This window comes from Salvelinus namaycush, chromosome 37, assembly GCF_016432855.1.
Source record: "Salvelinus namaycush isolate Seneca chromosome 37, SaNama_1.0, whole genome shotgun sequence".
Classification (NCBI taxonomy): Eukaryota; Metazoa; Chordata; class Actinopteri; order Salmoniformes; family Salmonidae; genus Salvelinus; species Salvelinus namaycush.
This window is the reverse complement of record NC_052343.1, coordinates 30,777,266-30,795,862: the sequence shown is the minus strand read 5'-3', so window position 1 is coordinate 30,795,862 and position 18,597 is coordinate 30,777,266. Positions and strand designations below refer to the sequence as shown.

The following is an 18,597-nucleotide window of genomic DNA, read 5'->3' as shown; positions in this document are numbered from 1 at the left end:
GTGTAGAGGAGCAGAGAGGATGTACCTGGTGTCAGTGTAGAGGAGCAGAGAGGATGTACCTGGTGTCAGTGTAGAGGAGCAGAGAGGATGTACCTGGTGTCAGTGTAGAGGAGTAGAGAGGATGTACCTGGTGTCAGTGTAGAGGAGCAGAGAGGATGTACCTGGTGTCAGTGTAGAGGAGCAGAGAGGATGTACCTGGTGTCAGTGTAGAGGAGCAGAGAGGATGTACCTGGTGTCAGTGTAGAGGAGTAGAGAGGATGTACCTGGTGTCAGTGTAGAGGAGCAGAGAGGATGTACCTGTGGTGTCTGTTGGAAGATCTTAACTGCATACTCCTCGCGTCCTCTCCTCGTCTCCTCAAAACCCATTGGATGAGAGGACACGAGGAGTATGCAATTGAGATCTTACCTGTCAGACAGACATCACAGACAACCCAAGAAAGTGTTTTATACTATAGCATAACAACAATTAAAATTTAAAGGGGCAATCCGGAGTTGAAACAATAACAAAGCAGTTACCCCACCACTGTTTTGGCCAAAAGCTGAGGGATGGATGGGGCTGGAGAAATGTTACCGCTCTCAAATTCATAGACAGAACTATTTATACAGGGACTGACCATCATCAAAATGATAGTTTGAACCATGTTTTGAGGCTATACAGTGTTGGTTTACATTTACTTTGTTTACCAACATTGAAGATGAACAAGCTTATATTTGGTGTTTTGGGGTTCTGATGGGGTACGACAGTTGAACTAAGCTCATGAGGCATTTATAAGATATTCTTTGAGAATCAATGGGTATATATAAAACAAAATGTATGTAGCAACTGCAGATTGCCCCATTAACTTAAATGTGTTTCTGAGTGAGTAAGAAATGAGCAGTGGGCACCTTTTTAAAGTATTGGTATTGAATTCAATTTTAAGGTAGACTCAGTGAAATGACGTTGCCACGAGCAGCACCACAGATATTGAGATGAGTGAGATGCAAGACTTCGCTCACAGTCACACACAGTATCTGCGAACAGGAGGCTGGTGGCTCTTTAATTGGGGAAAACAAGCTCATAGTAACGGCTGGAACGGAATCAATGGAATGGTATTGGTTTCCATGTGTTTGATAGCGTTCCATTCACTCCATTCCAGACATTACTATGAGCCGTCCTCCCCTCAGATGTGGATGGGTTCGCTTCACACTGCTCCCTGGCCTGGCTACCGCGAATCAAAACAGCGGAGAAGTTGAGCCTCGCGCTTTAACGCTCGTAGTTGTTGTGGGAATTGATCCACTATGCTGTTTACTTTCAGCATCTACGTCATATCGCTGCGTCGACCTTTAATATTATAATTTTTTTTAAATCTGCTTTTATTTTAAATTGTTGAGGAAATGGTGCTCAGCCCTGAGCAAATGGAACCAGATTAGTCCATACATGTTTTTACTTGAATACTTGTTGATTTATTATTTTTGTTGTGAAAGAAAATCACCATGTAGTTTACCTCTCTGCCAGATGGATACATTCCTCTACATGTCCAGGTCAGGAAGAGGTTGGCACATCTCATGGCTTGGGTGGAGGGAGAGGATTGATTTGTTTGTGTGTGTGTGTGTGTGTGTGTGTGTGTGTGTGTGTGTGTGTGTGTGTGTGTGTGTGTGTGTGTGTGTGTGTGTGTGTGTGTGTGTGTGTGTGTGTGTGTGTGTGTGTGTGTGTGTGTGTGCGCGCGCCAGTCAGATGTTTATTTAAAAGGGTGAATGTTATAGCATTGGAACATTAAGGAAAGCTGGACTTCAGGACTAATTCAACTGAAGAGAGATGTTTTTCTATGTACCTGCTTTAGAGCTAATGGTAAAACATTAATGAAATTGGAATGTAAAGAAAGGAAGAGAAAATTCATCAATTTGTTCTGAATGAATATTGGTTCTTGTTTCATTTGGTCTGATTGATCTTTGTGTACACAGTGTAAATAGTGTATTATAGCTCTGGGGTTGTGACACACCCTGCATCCCAATAGGAAGTGGTTATTTGGAAGCTTATGCAAATCAATACCAATCTTTTCCAAGAAATTAAAAAAAACATTTTTTTTTATTGAACTGAGGAATTCATCTTTTAAAGCTTTAGTGAAATTTTGTTCGTCAATGTCCTCCGTGTGATACCTTGGAAGTGTGTTGCAATGAGCTTAAATGTGTTTATCAACACTATAGTTTATATTCAAAAACCAGGATTTCTTTATTTTAATTTAATAAGGGGCATTGATAAGTGATGTTGACTTGTGAGATGGTGTGAGTTGTGAAGGTGCATGTTGGCTTGTGTTTGCTGGAGTGTGTGAGTGGAATGGAATAAATGAAATGCAGTCTTTGTGGTTGTATATTCTTCTAATGTGCATACTGCCTGAGGGCTTGGTTATCCACTCTTCTGATCTGTTAACCACACTGATCTGTGGTCATCATTACCTTGTGTCAGTGGTGTGTCTATCATGTCTCAGATTCACAGGAACTGACACCACACCTAAGCACATACCTGTCCTGTCCACGGACACACCTAGTTATGTCATAAGCCTTTCTCCATCCCGGCCCACACCAATCTATTTATCAATCCCTCTTCTCCTCCCTTCATCCCCCCAGTATGCTGCTGTTCTAACTAATAATAACTACTAGGATCCCTGTGGGACTGGCCCAAACCAGCCAACGATTCCCACGACCCCTCACAACCAGACACAGCTTATCTTGCTAACATACACACACAGCCTTGTTTAACTATCCTTGTGGGGACCAAACAATTGATTCCCATTCAAAAATATATTTTCCCTAGACCTAATCCTTAATTCAAACTGTGAACCCTAAACCTGAAGTAGAATTTTTCCTTGTGGGGTCCAGCAAAATGACCCTAGTTGGGATAATTAAACCAACAAAAACACACACAGAGCGTAATGCTCTGGCTTACTGCTTCTGAAACATCAAACTATTCCAAAAAGAAAAGTGTTCGCATAGTATAGAGTCAAGTCAAAAGGCAACTGAAACATTTAGGCATATTTACTCATCGGGAATTTATGAGGACCAAGATCTCGCATGCGCCGTATTAGCTTACTCGCCGCTTTAAACCAAGGCTGGACAGATGTTAATATGCAGCCTGGTTGAGGGGTGAAACTCGGGGAAAACATTTTAAAGAGGGAGCTGAAGAGTCAACGTTGACCATATTAATGTAGGGACAAAATAAATAACGGGCATCATGTTGAGAAAATAGTTCCAGATATGTCAGCAGCAGGAGCGACGCGGAAATGTCCACAACGGAGCAACAGCCAAATCGAGGCAAGTAACCATTATCGGAACGTTCTCAAAAATCAGAGCGCAGCACATGAAAAGCAAGTGTTACTTGTTAATTTTAGTTTGTATTTGGTCAATAGTGTTGACTTACTTTTTAAAACATTATTCAGACATCCCCAATGTCAAAAAGGCTTTAGTATCAGATAACCATAAATTAAAAGATTAACGTTACATTGTATCCGGAATCGGACAACGCGACTCCGCTCTCGAGAAAAGTTGCACAAGTTCAACCCTTCGATTAACGTTTTTGACTGATGTTATTGCCATCATTTATATAATGTTATGTAAAATCTACAATTTCTGAACTTTTTGTAATCTTTACTAAATGTCTCGTTTTTTTGCATTCATGTTCCTTGTTTCAGTGACGGAATGATTGAATGTTCAAGGAAAGCCCCAAATCAGACGAAATTACTTTGTGAAATCTAATAGAAGTTACATCTGGGACTTGGTCAACTGAGAGTTACCACTGGGACCATATATTATCCATTTAGTTCAGAATTGGACGCCATCGATATGTATGTCTTGACAGTGCTTTATTTTATTATTTACATAGGCTATTGTGGAATATTTAGTTCGAGTTTAAATGTGACGGCTACAGTGAAAGGGCTTGTGTATAGGGTAATCTAGCGTGGAGTTTAGGAGGCGCGAGTTTAGAAGGACTCACATACTGCATCTCATTAACTCATGGGGTTCTTATCACCTCTGTCATTTCCTGTTGTTTACAAAGTCAACTCTCAACATTCCCTCTCTCACTCCACCCCACCCTTTTCCCCCTGTCTTTTTTCTCTTCCCCATTACCTCTCTCCTGTCCTCATCCTCTTTCTCTCCTGTTCTTGTCCTCCCTCTCTCTCCTGTTCTTGTCCTCTCTCTCTCTCCTGTCCTCATCCTCTCTCCCTCTTCTGTCCTCGTCCTCTCTCTCCTGTCCTCGTCTTCCCTCTCTCTCCTGTCCTTGTCCTCCCTTTCTCTCCTGTCCTCGTCCTCCCTTTCTCCTGTCCTCGTCTTCTCTCTCCTGTCCTCGTCCTCCCTCTTTCTCCTGTCCTCGTCCTGCCTCTTTCTCCTGTCCTCGTCCTCTCCCCTGTCCTCGTCCTCTCTCTCCCCTGTCATCGTCCTCCCTCTTTCTCCTGTCCTCGTCCTCTCTCCTGTCCTCGTCCTCTCCTGTCATCGTCCTCCCTCTTTCTCCTGTCCTCGTCCTGCCTCTTTCTCCTGTCCTCGTCCTCTCCCCTGTCCTCGTCCTCTCTCTCCCCTGTCATCGTCCTCCCTCTTTCTCCTGTCCTCGTCCTCTCTCCTGTCCTCGTCCTCTCCTGTCCTCGTCCTCTCTCTCTCTCGCTCCTATCCTCGTCCCCTCTCTCCCCTGTCCTCGTCCCCTCTCTCCCCTGTCCTCGTCCACTCTCTCCTGCCCTCTTCCTCTTTCTCTCTCTCCTGTCCTCTTCCTCTCTCCTCTTCCTCTCTCTCTCTCCTGTCCTCATCCTGTCCTCGTCCTCTCTCTCTCTCTCTCTCCTATCCTCGTCTTCTCTCGCTCCTGTCCTCGTCCCCTCTCTCTCCTGTCCTCGTCCACTCTCTCCTGCCCTCTTCCTCTCTCTCTCTCTCTCTCCTGCCCTCTTCCTCTCTCTCTCTCTCTCCTGCCCTCTTCCTCCCTCTCTCTCTCCTGTCCTCTTCCTCTCTCTCTCTCCCTCTCTCCTGTCCTCTCTCTCTCCTGTCCTCGTCCACTCTCTCCTGCCCTCTTCCTCTCTCTCTCTCCTGTCCTCGTCCCCTCTCGCTCCTGTCCTCATCCTCTCTCCTGCCCTCTTCCTCTCTCTCTCTCCTGTCCTCTTCCTCTCTCCTCTTCCTCTCTCTCTCTCCTGTCCTCTTCCTCTCTCTCTCTCCTGTCCTCTTCCTCTCTCTCTCTCTCTCTCTCTTTCTCCTGTCCTCATCCTCCCTCTTTCACCTGTCCTCGTCCTCCCTCTCTCTCCTGTCCTCATCCTCTCGCTCTCCTGTCCTCATCCTCGCCCCCTCTCTCTCCTGTTCTCGTCCTCTTTCTCTCTCTCCTGTCCTCTTTCTCTCTCTCCTGTCCCCTCTCTCTCTCTCTCTCTCTCCTGTCCTCTCTCTCTCTCTTCTGTCTTCTTTCTCCTGTCCTCGTCTTCTCTCCTGTCCTCATCCTCCCTCTTTCTCCTGTCCTCCCTCTCTCTCCTGTCCTCGTCCTCCCTCTCTCTCCTGTCCTCGTCCTCTCTCCCTCTCTCTCCTGTCCTCTCTCTTTCTCTCTCTCTCCTGTCCTCTCTCCTGTCCTCGTCCTCTCTTCTGTTCACTTTCTCCTGTCCTCATCCTCCCTCTCTCTCCTGTCCTCGTCTTCTCTCCTGTCCTCGTCCTCATCCTCCCTCTTTCTCCTGTCCTCATCCTCTCTCCTGTCCTCATCCTCCCTCTCTCTCCTGTCCTCGTCCTCCCTCTCTCTCCTGTCCTCTCTCTCTCCTGTCCTCGTCCTCACTCCCTCTCTCTCCTGTCCTCGTCAACTCACTCTCTCCTGTCCTCGTCTTCTCACTCTCTCCTGTCCTCGTCCTCCATCATTCTCCTGTCTTTGTCCTCGCTTTCTCTCCTGTCCTCATCCTCTCTCTCTCTCCTGTCCTCGTCCTCTCTCTCTCCTGTACTTGTCCTCTGTCTATCCAGTCTGTGGTAGAGGATGACAGCAGCGGGGTCCACTGGAGCGGTCAACGCCGTCTGCACCCAAGACTCCTCCCACTCACCTAAAACAACCTGCCCACAAACCACATGGCCCTGCCCACTCTGCTTCTCACAGCAACAGAAGGATGAGCTCGAAGTCAGACTCCGCCTCCGCTCCCCTCCTGGGGCATGGCTACTAGCGGGCGTTGTCGTGGTGATGGTGGGAATGTTTGTGGCCGTGGCCGGGTACGCTAACTCCACTCCTAACCCTGTGGGTGGGCGAGGCAGCTCCCACAGCGAGCGAATGAAACTGCTCGGCCCTGTCGTGATGGGCATCGGCCTGTTCATCTTCATCTGTGCTGGAACCCTGCTGTACGAGAACCGGGACCGCGAGAACCGAGAGCGTGAGAACCTTGAGAACCCTGAGGAGCAGGGGAAACGCAAACAGAAGAAAACAAGGGAACGGCGCTGGGAGAACCGTGATTATGAGGATGTGGAACAGGGGAACCAGAGAGAGCCCTCAGACAGACACTCCCCTCTCCCTGAGGAGTGCCTGCCCCCCCTGCCTCCCAGAGTGCCTAGACAGGAGGGGTCAGAGTTGAACGTTCTCTCTGTGGGAGCGCTGAGCTCACTGCTGCCTGGGGGGGACAGGGGCGTGAAGAGAGAATCAGAGAGGTGGGGGGTAAAGGGGGCTCAACCCTGCTAACCAGAGTCCTGCACCACCAGGACCCCCCCTCCTCCTGTCCCTCCCCAGCTCCCTCCTCTGTGTACTCTGACTCCTGTAACTCCAGTGAGATCAACTATAACGTTCAGACAGGCTCCCCTATCCACTCTATTCACCAACTCTGAGATTCTACTCTTCTCACATCTGTACATGCTTTCTAAAGAAATGCACCACATATTTCTCCATCTCTTTCTGTGGTTTCTATAGGCTGTAGATGCAGTGGAGTGTGTTGGGCATCTCTCTCTACCTATCTAGGATGGGCAGAGCCAGGGGGAGACAGGGCTAGGTGACGTCAGCTTGTTGTTGTGTAGTAAAGTCTCTCTCAGGGGTGTTTGACTGTATTTGGGCTTGAGGGAGGATTCCACTGCAGACAGTAACTGTGGTGCCATCCTGAATGATGCGCGTACACACAGTAAATACGGCCAGACATTCCGCTGTGGAACAGGCTGCTTTGGAGAACTTTGATTCATGATGTCGTTTTAACTGTAACTCAGTTTGATCTGATATTAGTGACTCTGTTTGTCATGGCTGTTCTCCTATAGGGGTTCTGTTTACACACACCCAAACTTGGCTCAAGAGATGGACAGAAATCATAGCAATGAAAAGAAAGTTAATGCCTTCTCATAGTTGGCTGTTGGCTGTCCACATGCTTACTCTTTACTTGAGTTAGATGTTACTACCCACCGGCCAATAACTGGTAGAATCCACGTTGTTCCACTTCATTTCAACAAAACATTTGCAAAAAGTCATCAACGTAAGGCAATTGCGTCCTTTTCACACCCAACTTTGAACCTAAATCCAATGTCATTGTGAATTTGTTTGGTTGATTTCACGTTGAATTCACGTTAGCTGACAACTCAACCAAATGTGCCCAGTGGGTAGTCTGTTTGCAGTGCATATATGAAGTATATCTTTGCAGCATGTATGCAGCAAACCTTTGGTCTTTAAGGTACACAAAACCATTAGGATGTTAGACTGGGTTTAATTGAATAGAGCCCACAGATGCAGTAAAAGGGGGGAGGAGAGAGAGAGATGAAGGGGGGATTTTAATTGTCCTGAGTGTTCTCCTCCAGCCTCCAATTACACTGTGGAACCGACCAAGGGTTTTCTATTGGTATTTCAGGACTGCAGAGTATTTCCTCTGTTGTTCAGACACATGCTGGGATAATGCCATTGAGATTAGTGAGGAACGCCAAGACTGCCTTGCCCTGCACGGCCAGACACATCTACACAACACAAGCACAACACACACACACACACAACCGCATGCATGCTTTCACACATGCTGAACCTCACACACCTCGTAGTGCTTTTGAACCCATTAACCCCGGTTCACCACCAGTGACACTACCAGGGATAAACCAGTACTTGGTTTCTCGCTTCTGACTATGCTAATACTGGGAAGTGTGTGTTTTTGTGAGTTTATGCAGCAGCTGAATTATGTGGTCAGTCAAAGTTTGCTGGACTGTAATCCTGAACATCAGATTAAATTCACATGTAATCCCTGCCTGACCCTAACACATACTCTCACAATGCTCCACCTATGGCCTCCCATAACACACACACACACACACACACAAACGGGCGCACACGCACACACCCTCTCTGTCCCACACGGAGATAACCTGTGCATTGTATTTCTGCTCTTGCTGTTGCCTAGGTTTGTTAAACTGTCTCAGTCTGTCTCTGTGTTACGCAATCCCACAAACAGGACAGTTGTTTTAGTCTCCCTCTAATGTCAGTCATACATTTTATTAGAGTTTATGCAGGATCAGTACTGTAGCCCCCCCCCCCTGGTGGGACTGGGAGCACTGTCTCTAAGCTGCTTAACTCCTCGCTGAGTCAGACACGTGTGTTTTACCGAGGAGGGAGACCCTACTGGGGTTACAGGACCAGAGACAGAGGGCTGAATCCTAACATCAATCCTAACATGCAAATCACAACTTTGTGCAAATATCCCATTGATCAGTAGATAGTCAGGATCTCAAGTTAGTGTTTCAACCTGGCACCGCAACAACACCTGGGACATCTGTGACCCACAGCAACAACACCTGGGACATCTGTGACCCACAGCAACAACACCTGGGACTCACAGCAACAACACCTGGGACACCTGGGACCCACAGCAACAACACCTGGGACTCACAACAACAACACCTGGGACACCTGGGACCCACAGCAACAACACCTGGGACACCTGGGACCCACAGCAACAACACCTGGGACACCTGGGACCCACAGCAACAACACCTGGGACACCTGGGACCCACAGCAACAACACCTGGGACTCAGAGCAACAACACCTGGGACACCTGGGACTCACAGCAACAACACCTGCGACACCTGGGACCCACAGCATCAACACCTTCACATAAAGTAGGATTTCAATAGCGCCCCCCTTCATGTGGTAGACCATTCAGTCAAGTACAGATGACTAATGGACATCTAACCCTCATTGTTGATTTATGACATCTCATTATTCCCTTTGAGGTGTTTAAACGTGTTCATGAAATAATGAAGTGTAACAGGCTTTTTCCAGTGGCCCTGCGAGATAACCTAATCCTCTCCATCTGTTCTTTCCTTTGTAACTTTAAATCCATATTTTTTGCTTTTCGTAGTGTATTTTTGTAATTACAGGGCTCATCTGTAAAATAAACCTTGGTCTCAGCATGACTCCCTGTCAAAATAAAGGTTAAATCAAATAAGTATTTAGATCCCAAATAAGGAGCATTTCTAAGAATCCAACAGCTGTTTCTCAAAAAACATTCTCTCTGATGATGCTACGGTGTTAGTTTAATATGGGGGGAAGTGCAGATATTTTCATGAGCTAGTGAATAGTAACTAGTCAAAATATAGCCCAGACTAGTCACAGACAGATCTTTGTCTGAGCCGATTGGTTAACTAAATGTCTTAGCTTTACAATAACACAGTTGTGTAAAGTACTTAAGTAAAAATACTTTAAAGTACTAATGAAGTAGTTTTTGGGGGTATCTGTACTTTACTTTACTATTTACCAGTGTGACCTGACTATTAAAAAACAAGAAAATTGTGCTGTCTGGTTTGCTTAATATAAGGAATATGAAATTATTTCTACTTTTACTTTTGATACTTAAGTATATTTGAGCAAATACATTTACTTTTGATACTCAAGTAGTATTTTACTGGGTGACTTTTACTCACGTCATTTTGTATTAAGGTATCTTTACTTTTACTCAAGTATGACAATTGGGTACTTTTTCCATTACTGCAATAACATGCTCCGGATCAGAGCCATATATATATAGACAGCTTATAGAGAGCCTCTGTCTTTACCTCTCTGCTCCGGATGGCTGGCCCACTGCGCAGTGCTGCCTCTGACAACAACAGTGATTGGTCTGTGAGAATAGACAGGTATAATGCGTCTTAATCCAATTCTAGCTACAGGGGTGCCTGCTCCTACTGTCACAATGGAGCTCATTGACTTCCTCAGGGACTTTTTGTGGTCTCAACTGGCCCTTCTCTGGATAGTTTGAAGGATTTATTTCTGAAATGAGGGGATTGATGCTCTGTGTTTTTGCCCTGGCGATGTTAACAGCTTCTGCAGGTAAATCGAGCTGAATTGGTCTTTCTCTGATCTGGGTCATAGTATTTAGGTAGGCTATACTTTAGGTATGGGATGTGAAGTTTTTCACACAGAATGTGGGGGACATAAAATTGCAATGTTATAATCATAGAATTATATTGTATATCTTTCCTGACCCGGGTCATTGTAAAAAATAATTTGTTCTTAACTGATTTGCCTAGTTAAATAAAGGATAAATACATAAAATAAAAAACTCCAAACTGCTACAGCACATTTAAGATATATACACTGCTCAAAAAAATAAAGGGAACACTTAAACAACACAATGTAACTCCAAGTCAATCACACTTCTGTGAAATCAAACTGTCCACTTAGGAAGCAACACTGATTGACAATAAATTTCACATGCTGTTGTGCAAATGGAATAGACAAAAGGTGGAAATTATAGGCAATTAGCAAGACACCCCCAATAAAGGAGTGGTTCTGCAGGTGGTGACCACAGACCACTTCTCAGTTCCTATGCTTCCTGGCTGATGTTTTGGTCACTTTTGAATGCTGGCGGTGCTTTCACCCTAGTGGTAGCATGAGACGGAGTCTACAACCCACACAAGTGGCTCAGGTAGTGCAGCTCATCCAGGATGGCACATCAATGCGAGCTGTGGCAAGAAGGTTTGCTGTGTCTGTCAGCGTAGTGTCCAGAGCATGGAGGCGCTACCAGGAGACAGGCCAGTACATCAGGAGACGTGGAGGAGGCCGTAGGAGGGCAACAACCCAGCAGCAGGACCGCTACATCCGCCTTTGTGCAAGGAGGAGCACTGCCAGAGCCCTGCAAAATGACCTCCAGCAGGCCACAAATGTGCATGTGTCTGCTCAAACAGTCAGAAACAGACTCCATGAGGGTGGTATGAGGGCCCGACATCCACAGGTGGGGGTTGTGCGTACAGCCCAGCACCGTGCAGGACGTTTGGCATTTGCCAGAGAACACCAAGATTGGCAAATTCGCCACTGGCGCCCTGTGCTCTTCACAGATGAAAGCAGGTTCACACTGAGCACATGAGCACATGTGACAGACGTGACAGAGTCTGGAGACGCCGTGGAGAACGTTCTGCTGCCTGCAACATCCTCCAGCATGACCGGTTTGGCGGTGGGTCAGTCATGGTGTGGGGTGGCATTTCTTTGTGGGGCCGCACAGCCCTCCATGTGCTCGCCAGAGGTAGCCTGACTGCCATTAGGTACCGAGATGAGATCCTCAGACCCCTTGTGAGACCATATGCTGACACATGCACATTTGTGGCCTGCTGGAGGTCATTCTGCAGGGCTCTGGCAGTGCACCTCCTTGCACAAAGGCGGAGGTAGCGGTCCTGCTGCTGGGTTGTTGCCCTCCTACGGCCTCCTCCACGTCTCCTGATGTACTGGCCTGTCTCCTGGTAGCGCCTCCATGCTCTGGACACTACGCTGACAGACACAGCAAACCTTTTTTGCCACAGCTCGCATTGATGTGGCATCCTGGATGAACTGCACTACCTGAGCCACTTGTGTGGGTTGTAGACTCCGTCTCATGCTACCACTAGAGTGAGAGCACCGCCAGCATTCAAAAGTGACCAAAACATCAGCCAGGAAGCATAGGAACTGAGAAGTGGTCTGTGGTCACCACCTGCAGAATCACTCCTTTTTTGGGGGTGTCTTGCTAATTGCCTATAATTTCCACCTTTTGTCTATTCCATTTGCACAACAGCATGTGAAATTTATTGTCAATCAGTGTTGCTTCCTAAGTGGACAGTTTGATTTCATAGAAGTGTGATTGACTTGGAGTTACATTGTGTTGTTTAAGTGTTCCCTTTATTTTTTTGAGCAGTGTATATATATTTAAATGTGTGTTCATAAAGCATACATAACACGTCAATAAGAACATAAACATGACATTGTAGCTACACAGAGCCTCCATGAACATATTCACTACAAAAATAATTATATTATGATATCATACAAATACGTCAGTATCAGTTTTATACAAATACTGGGATTGTTCTGATGGAAGAGGATGGACCTTTCATGTCTTTAAACACCTCCACCAGTCCTGCAGTCGCTCTCCTGAAGGTAGTTGTGCTTTTTTTCCTGAAAAAAGGTTGGGTTGGGTGACTATGTTTGGGATGATTACTGGAAGAGAAGATAATTACTGGAAGAGAGTTAAGTTGAGGTTGAGTTGGGTGACTCTGTCTGGGACAGAGGAGGCTGGTGGGATGAGCTATAGGAGGAATGGAATGAATGGAACAGAGTCAAACATGGTTTTCATATGTTTGATGTTTGATGACCAATCCATTGATTCCATTCCAGACATCAATGAGCCTATCCTCCTATAGCTCCTCCCACCAGCCTCCTCTGGTTTGGGATGATTACTGGAATTAGTTTTAGGTAGCTATTGTAATCCATATAGTAATCGTTAGGTCCACTGTAGTCCTGGTGTGTGCATGCAGGTCTTTGTTCCAACCCAGTGATATAGCAAACACTGGATGAAATACTTCCTAGTTCTAGTTGGTGAATTTGTGCAACCCCAACCCTCTAGCCAATTAGTGTTCACCTGAGCTGGCAGGGGCTAACAAGCTAACAGGATGAGAGGGGCTGATGTCCAGAGATTAGCAACATCACTTAAACTCAGGGTTTGGATTAGTACTAGGAGCTGCTCCCACCAGAGGTGGATGGCCATGACAGGTGGTAATGGAGCAACAGTATAGCTGGACTAGCTATAAGCAGTAAGTCTAACCCTAATTTGTACATAGGTTTAGGTGGTAAATCTAAACCTAATTTCCACCTACTGTAGGTGCTCAAAGTGCTTTACAAACTTACCTCATCCACCATTAATGCTTTTCAGTAGAGGGATGCATTGTGGTATGCTGCTGGCAGATGAACACAAGATACAGCTACCTAAGAAAATTACCTGACTAAACTACTTTAGTTTCCCATCTTACTGTAACATCTTGGTGCACTAAACACATTCTTCTGTAGTCTACTATAGACACAGTCTTCTGTAGTCTACTATAGACACAGTCTTCTGTGGTCTACTATAGACACAGTCTTCTGTAGTCTACTATAGACACAGTCTTCTGTGGTCTACTATAGACACAGTCTTCTGTGGTCTACTATAGACACAGTCTTCTGTAGTCTACTATAGACACAGTCTTCTGTGGTCTACTATAGACACAGTCTTCTGTGGTCTACTATAGACACAGTCTTCTGTGGTCTACTATAGACACAGTCTTCTGTGGTCTACTATAGACACAGTCTTCTGTGGTCTACTATAGACACAGTCTTCTGTGGTCTACTATAGACACAGTCTTCTGTGGTCTACTATAGACACAGTCTTCTGTGGTCTACTATAGACACAGTCTTCTGTAGTCTACTATAGACACAGTCTTCTGTAGTCTACTATAGACACAGTCTTCTGTAGTCTACTATAGACACAGTCTTCTGTGGTCTACTATAGACACAGTCTTCTGTGGTCTACTATAGACACAGTCTTCTGTGGTCTACTATAGACACAGTCTTCTGTGGTCTACTATAGACACAGTCTTCTGTGGTCTACTATAGACACAGTCTTCTGTGGTCTACTATAGACACAGTCTTCTGTGGTCTACTATAGACACAGTCTTCTGTGGTCTACTATAGACACAGTCTTCTGTGGTCTACTATAGACACAGTCTTCTGTGGTCTACTATAGACACAGTCTTCTGTGGTCTACTATAGACACAGTCTTCTGTGGTCTACTATAGACACAGTCTTCTGTGGTCTACTACAGACACAGTCTTCTGTAGTCTACTACAGACACAGTCTTCTGTAGTCTACTACAGACACAGTCTTCTGTAGTCTACTACAGACACAGTCTTCTGTAGTCTACTATAGACACAGTCTTCTGTAGTCTACTACAGACACAGTCTTCTGTAGTCTACTATAGACACAGTCTTCTGTGGTCTACTATAGACACAGTCTTCTGTAGTCTACTATAGACACAGTCTTCTGTGGTCTACTATAGACACAGTCTTCTGTAGTCTACTATAGACAGTGGTTACCGCCAAAGATGCAGTGAGCTACCTTGGATGTGAGTAAGATAGTGACCCATCAGGTGAGAGTATGGCCTTAAAATCTCTCCCCAAGGTTAACCAAAAAGTAAAGTTTCTGGCTAGGAAATAATGTTTTCATGATAGGAAAATACTGCAGACACTGGCAGGGCCCCTTGTGCAGTGTCATTTTGATTAGATAATTGATTATATGTGTGCCTCAAGAATAAGCTTCAGAAAACTCAGAATAAGCAGTGGTGGAAAAAGTACCCAATTGTCATACTTGAGTAAAAGTAAAGATACCTTAATATAACATGACTCAAGTATAAGTGAAAATCACCCAGTAAAATACTACCTGATTAAAAATTATGAATAATTTCAAATTCCTTATATTAAGCCAACAAGGCGGCAGACTTTTCTTATTTTTGAAATTTACGGATAGCCAGGGGCACACTCCAACACTCAGACATCAGTTACAAACGAAACATGTGTTTAGTGAGTCTAGCAGATCAGAGGCAGTAGGGATGACCAGGGATGTTCCCTTGATAAGTTTGTGAATTAGACCATTTTCCTGTCCTACTTTTGGGTGTCAGGGAAAATGTATGGAGTAAAAAGTACCACATTTTCTTTAGGAATGTAGTGAAGTAAAATGTGTCATAAATAGTAAAGTACAGATACCCCCAAAAACTTTAAAGTATTTTTACGTAAGTATGTTACACCACTGAGAATAAGATAGTCAAGATTGTTCTCAAGCTCCCATTCGGTACTCATGTTCAACCCTGTCTCTTTGATAAACTGAAATGGCTCAAGAGTTGCTCAAGTGAAACCAGAGTCACCCAAGTTGGGGGTTACCCACAACATTTTACATAACTATTTCCCAAATTTACAATACCTATGTAATTATTTTATCACATTGGTGACACCCAGCAGTATTCCACCAGAGGGAGCTCTACCAACTTTATTCCCTGTAGATTCAAGAGCTTCATCGGGAATAAAGTATTCCTCTATTCTACTCTTGTCTTGCAGTACTATGGAACAAATTACCACTGTGAATTAAATCTTTGTCATCAGAGAACAGCTTTAAAGCATCACATAAAAATAATGGTTGATTGATTAGGGGTATTTTTCTTTTCAAGAAGTGACTTGTGTAAGGGTTTATTTTAATTTTAAATAGGCGAGTCAGTTAAAAACAAATTCTTATTTACAATGACGTCCTATCCTGCAAAAACCATAACCCGGATGACACTGGGCCAATTGTGCACCGCCCTATGGGCCTCCCAATCACAGACGGTTGTGATACAGCCTAGAATCAAACCAGGGTCTGTAGTGACACCTTGAGCACTGAGATGCAGTGCCTTAGACCGCTGCGCCACTCGGGAGCCTTGGGTACCTCTGTACTGTTGATTATGTTGTAAATATTTGTAATTGTTAATGTTTTTAAAACTGCATTGAGTGTAGTGTGTACAATGCGATATTGCCCACCTTTCATATTATTTGCCAAAGAGGATCACAATAGAAATAAACCTTCAATCTTTTTTTTATGTATGTAATGTTGTCTCTGTCAGGAGCAGCCTTCGACTTTAAATGATCAAATCTATCAATAAAACACTCATGACTTGTATTGATTATGTCCCTGTGTGAGAGTGTACTGTATATGATATTACCCTGTGGTCCCAGATGAGGATGATCAGGAGGAGCAACGGGAGGAGGGGCCTCTGCAGTGTTTCCGCTGTGACCTGGGCTTCTGGGATGCCTGCTACACCACCAAAACCAACTGCAACACCGGGGAGAAGTGCTACACTGGCCGAGGGAAGGCAGGTGGGTCACATGGATAGACATGGCCGGCGGGTGCTGTGTGTGAGTGTTTTCTGTGTGTGTGTGGGGGCTGTGTGTGGGACATTACGGTGCTGGGTTTTGTGGATTTCTGGCAGAGAAATGTGAAGCAGAGCATATTAGTGTGTTGACAGTGTCTATGTGTGTTAACTGTGTGTGTGTTTCTGTAGGTGATGTGTTGGACGTTAAGTTGCTGGGCTGTGTCAAGGCGAAGGAGTGTGAGCTGGTGACCAATGTGGAGATCTTCTCCAACACAACCATCTACATGATGACCAGGCACTGCTGCGACACACACTTCTGCAACACCGGACACACACTACCCCTCAACACACTCCTATCCCTGTCACTGCCTACAATAACCATCATCCACCTCTCCTCTCCCTGGCAGTGACTACAATAACCATGAGCCTCACCTTCAACAGACTACAATAACCACCATGCATCATAAAGTCCCCAGCAGCACACATTTATTACATTTTCTTAATTCTGTTAATATTCTGTGTTTATTTGTCAAGGAATATGGACAGTAATTAAAATGTGGATGTGCCAGATTAAGGCAAAAGTCTCATGTTCAACCCTTAGAAGCTGTCTCTGGGCTTGGGCAAAATTGTTTAGATGGTTTTATGGAATTCAATTTTGAATAGTAATTTTCTAGTAATAGAATAGTAATTTTCTCATTCTGTTGTTGGCATAAACTAGAAAAGGAGACTGGATTTGATTTTCTATCATATTTATTGAACATTCTGAATTGTAACTGTGAATAACGTAATACGAATTGACATTGTCCTCAATCTTGGTTGGGATATTTTAAACACGTCAAAATTACTTTTATGTTCTCCTCCAAACCGAAATATTTCCAAAGAGAATACTACAATATCTTCCATTGACTTTAATGTTATGGTAAATTCTAAAGTAGTATGCATCAATCTCTCAGACCCATAGGCACAGATCTAGGATCATCTTAACCTCTCTAAAACCATCAGCATCTTGGGGCAACTTCCTCCTATAGTCAGTGAAGCTGACGTCATACTGGTATACAGTAGTGTTGCTGTTAGACAGACAACAGTAGTACTGGTATACAGTAGTGTTGCTATTAGACAGACAACAGTAGTATACAGTAGTGTTGCTGTTAGATAGACAACAGTAGTACTGGTATACAGTAGTGTTGCTGTTAGACAGACAACAGTAGTACTGGTATACAGTAGTGTTGCTATTAGACAGACAACAGTAGTATACAGTAGTGTTGCTGTTAGATAGACAACAGTAGTACTGGTATACAGTAGTGTTGCTGTTAGACAGACAACAGTAGTACTGGTATACAGTAGTGTTGCTGTTAGCCAGACAACAGTAGTACTGGTATACAGTAGTGTTGCTGTTAGACAGACAACAGTAGTACTGGTATACAGTAGTGTTGCTGTTAGACAGACAACAGTAGTACTGGTATACAGTAGTGTTGCTGTTAGACAGACAACAGTAGTACTGGTATACAGTAGTGTTGCTGTTGTCTGTCTAACAGCAACACTACTGTATACCAGTACTACTGTTGTCTGGCTAACAGCAACACTACTGTATACCAGTACTACTGTTGTCTGTCTAACAGCAACACTACTGTATACCAGTACTACTGTTGTCTGTCTAACAGCAACACTACTGTATACCAGTACTACTGTTGTCTATCTAACAGCAACACTACTGTATACCAGTACTACTGTTGTCTGTCTAACAGCAACACTACTGTATACCAGTACTACTGTTGTCTGTCTAACAGCAACACTACTGTATACCAGTACTACTGTTGTCTGTCTAACAGCAACACTACTGTATACCAGTACTACTGTTGTCTGTCTAACATCAACACTACTGTATACCAGTACTACTGTTGTCTGTCTAACAGCAACACTACTGTATACCAGTACTACTGTCACATTGTCAAAACTCTTCACACAGTCAGAGAAACAGAAGTGTATGTAGACCAAATTGTAAATCATTTTTCATTGCTTTCACACAAAATGCATTCAATGACCACATTATCTGAAATCCATGAACTCTTTTCTCATTCATACTCCACCTTCTGCAAAACTACAGTGGCAAGAAAAAATATGTGAACCCTTTGGAATTACCTGGATTTCTGCATAAATTGGTCATCAAATTTGATCTGATCTTCATCACAACAATAAGCAAACATAGTGTGCTTAAACTAACATACAAATTATTGTATTTTTCTTGTCTATACTGAATACATAATTTAAACATTCAACGTGTAGGTTGGAAAAAGTATGTGAAACCCTAGGCTAATGACTTCTCCAAAAGCTAATTGTAGTCAGGAGTCAGCTAACCTGGAGTCCAATCAATGAGACGAGATTGGAGATGTTGGTTAGAGCTGCCTTGCCCTATAAAAAACACTCACAAAATTTGAGTTTGCTATTCACAAGAAGCATTGCCTGATGTGAACCATGCCTCGAACAAAAGCGATCTCAGAAGACCTAAGATTA

The 18,597-nt window shown here is 44.3% G+C and overlaps 1 protein-coding gene across 1 annotated transcript; it reads left to right on the top strand.

Moving 5' to 3' along the window:
• The first annotated feature begins 5,925 nt into the window (after positions 1-5,925).
• Positions 5,926-16,965, top strand: LOC120031474 (transmembrane protein 200A-like). The gene is made up of 3 exons (XM_038977252.1): positions 5,926-9,034; positions 15,950-16,090; positions 16,276-16,965. The coding sequence occupies exon 1, from the start codon at positions 5,954-5,956 to the stop codon at positions 6,638-6,640; it is 687 nt and encodes a 228-aa protein (XP_038833180.1). The 5' UTR covers positions 5,926-5,953; the 3' UTR covers positions 6,641-9,034; positions 15,950-16,090; positions 16,276-16,965.
• The last annotated feature ends 1,632 nt before the right edge of the window (positions 16,966-18,597 follow it).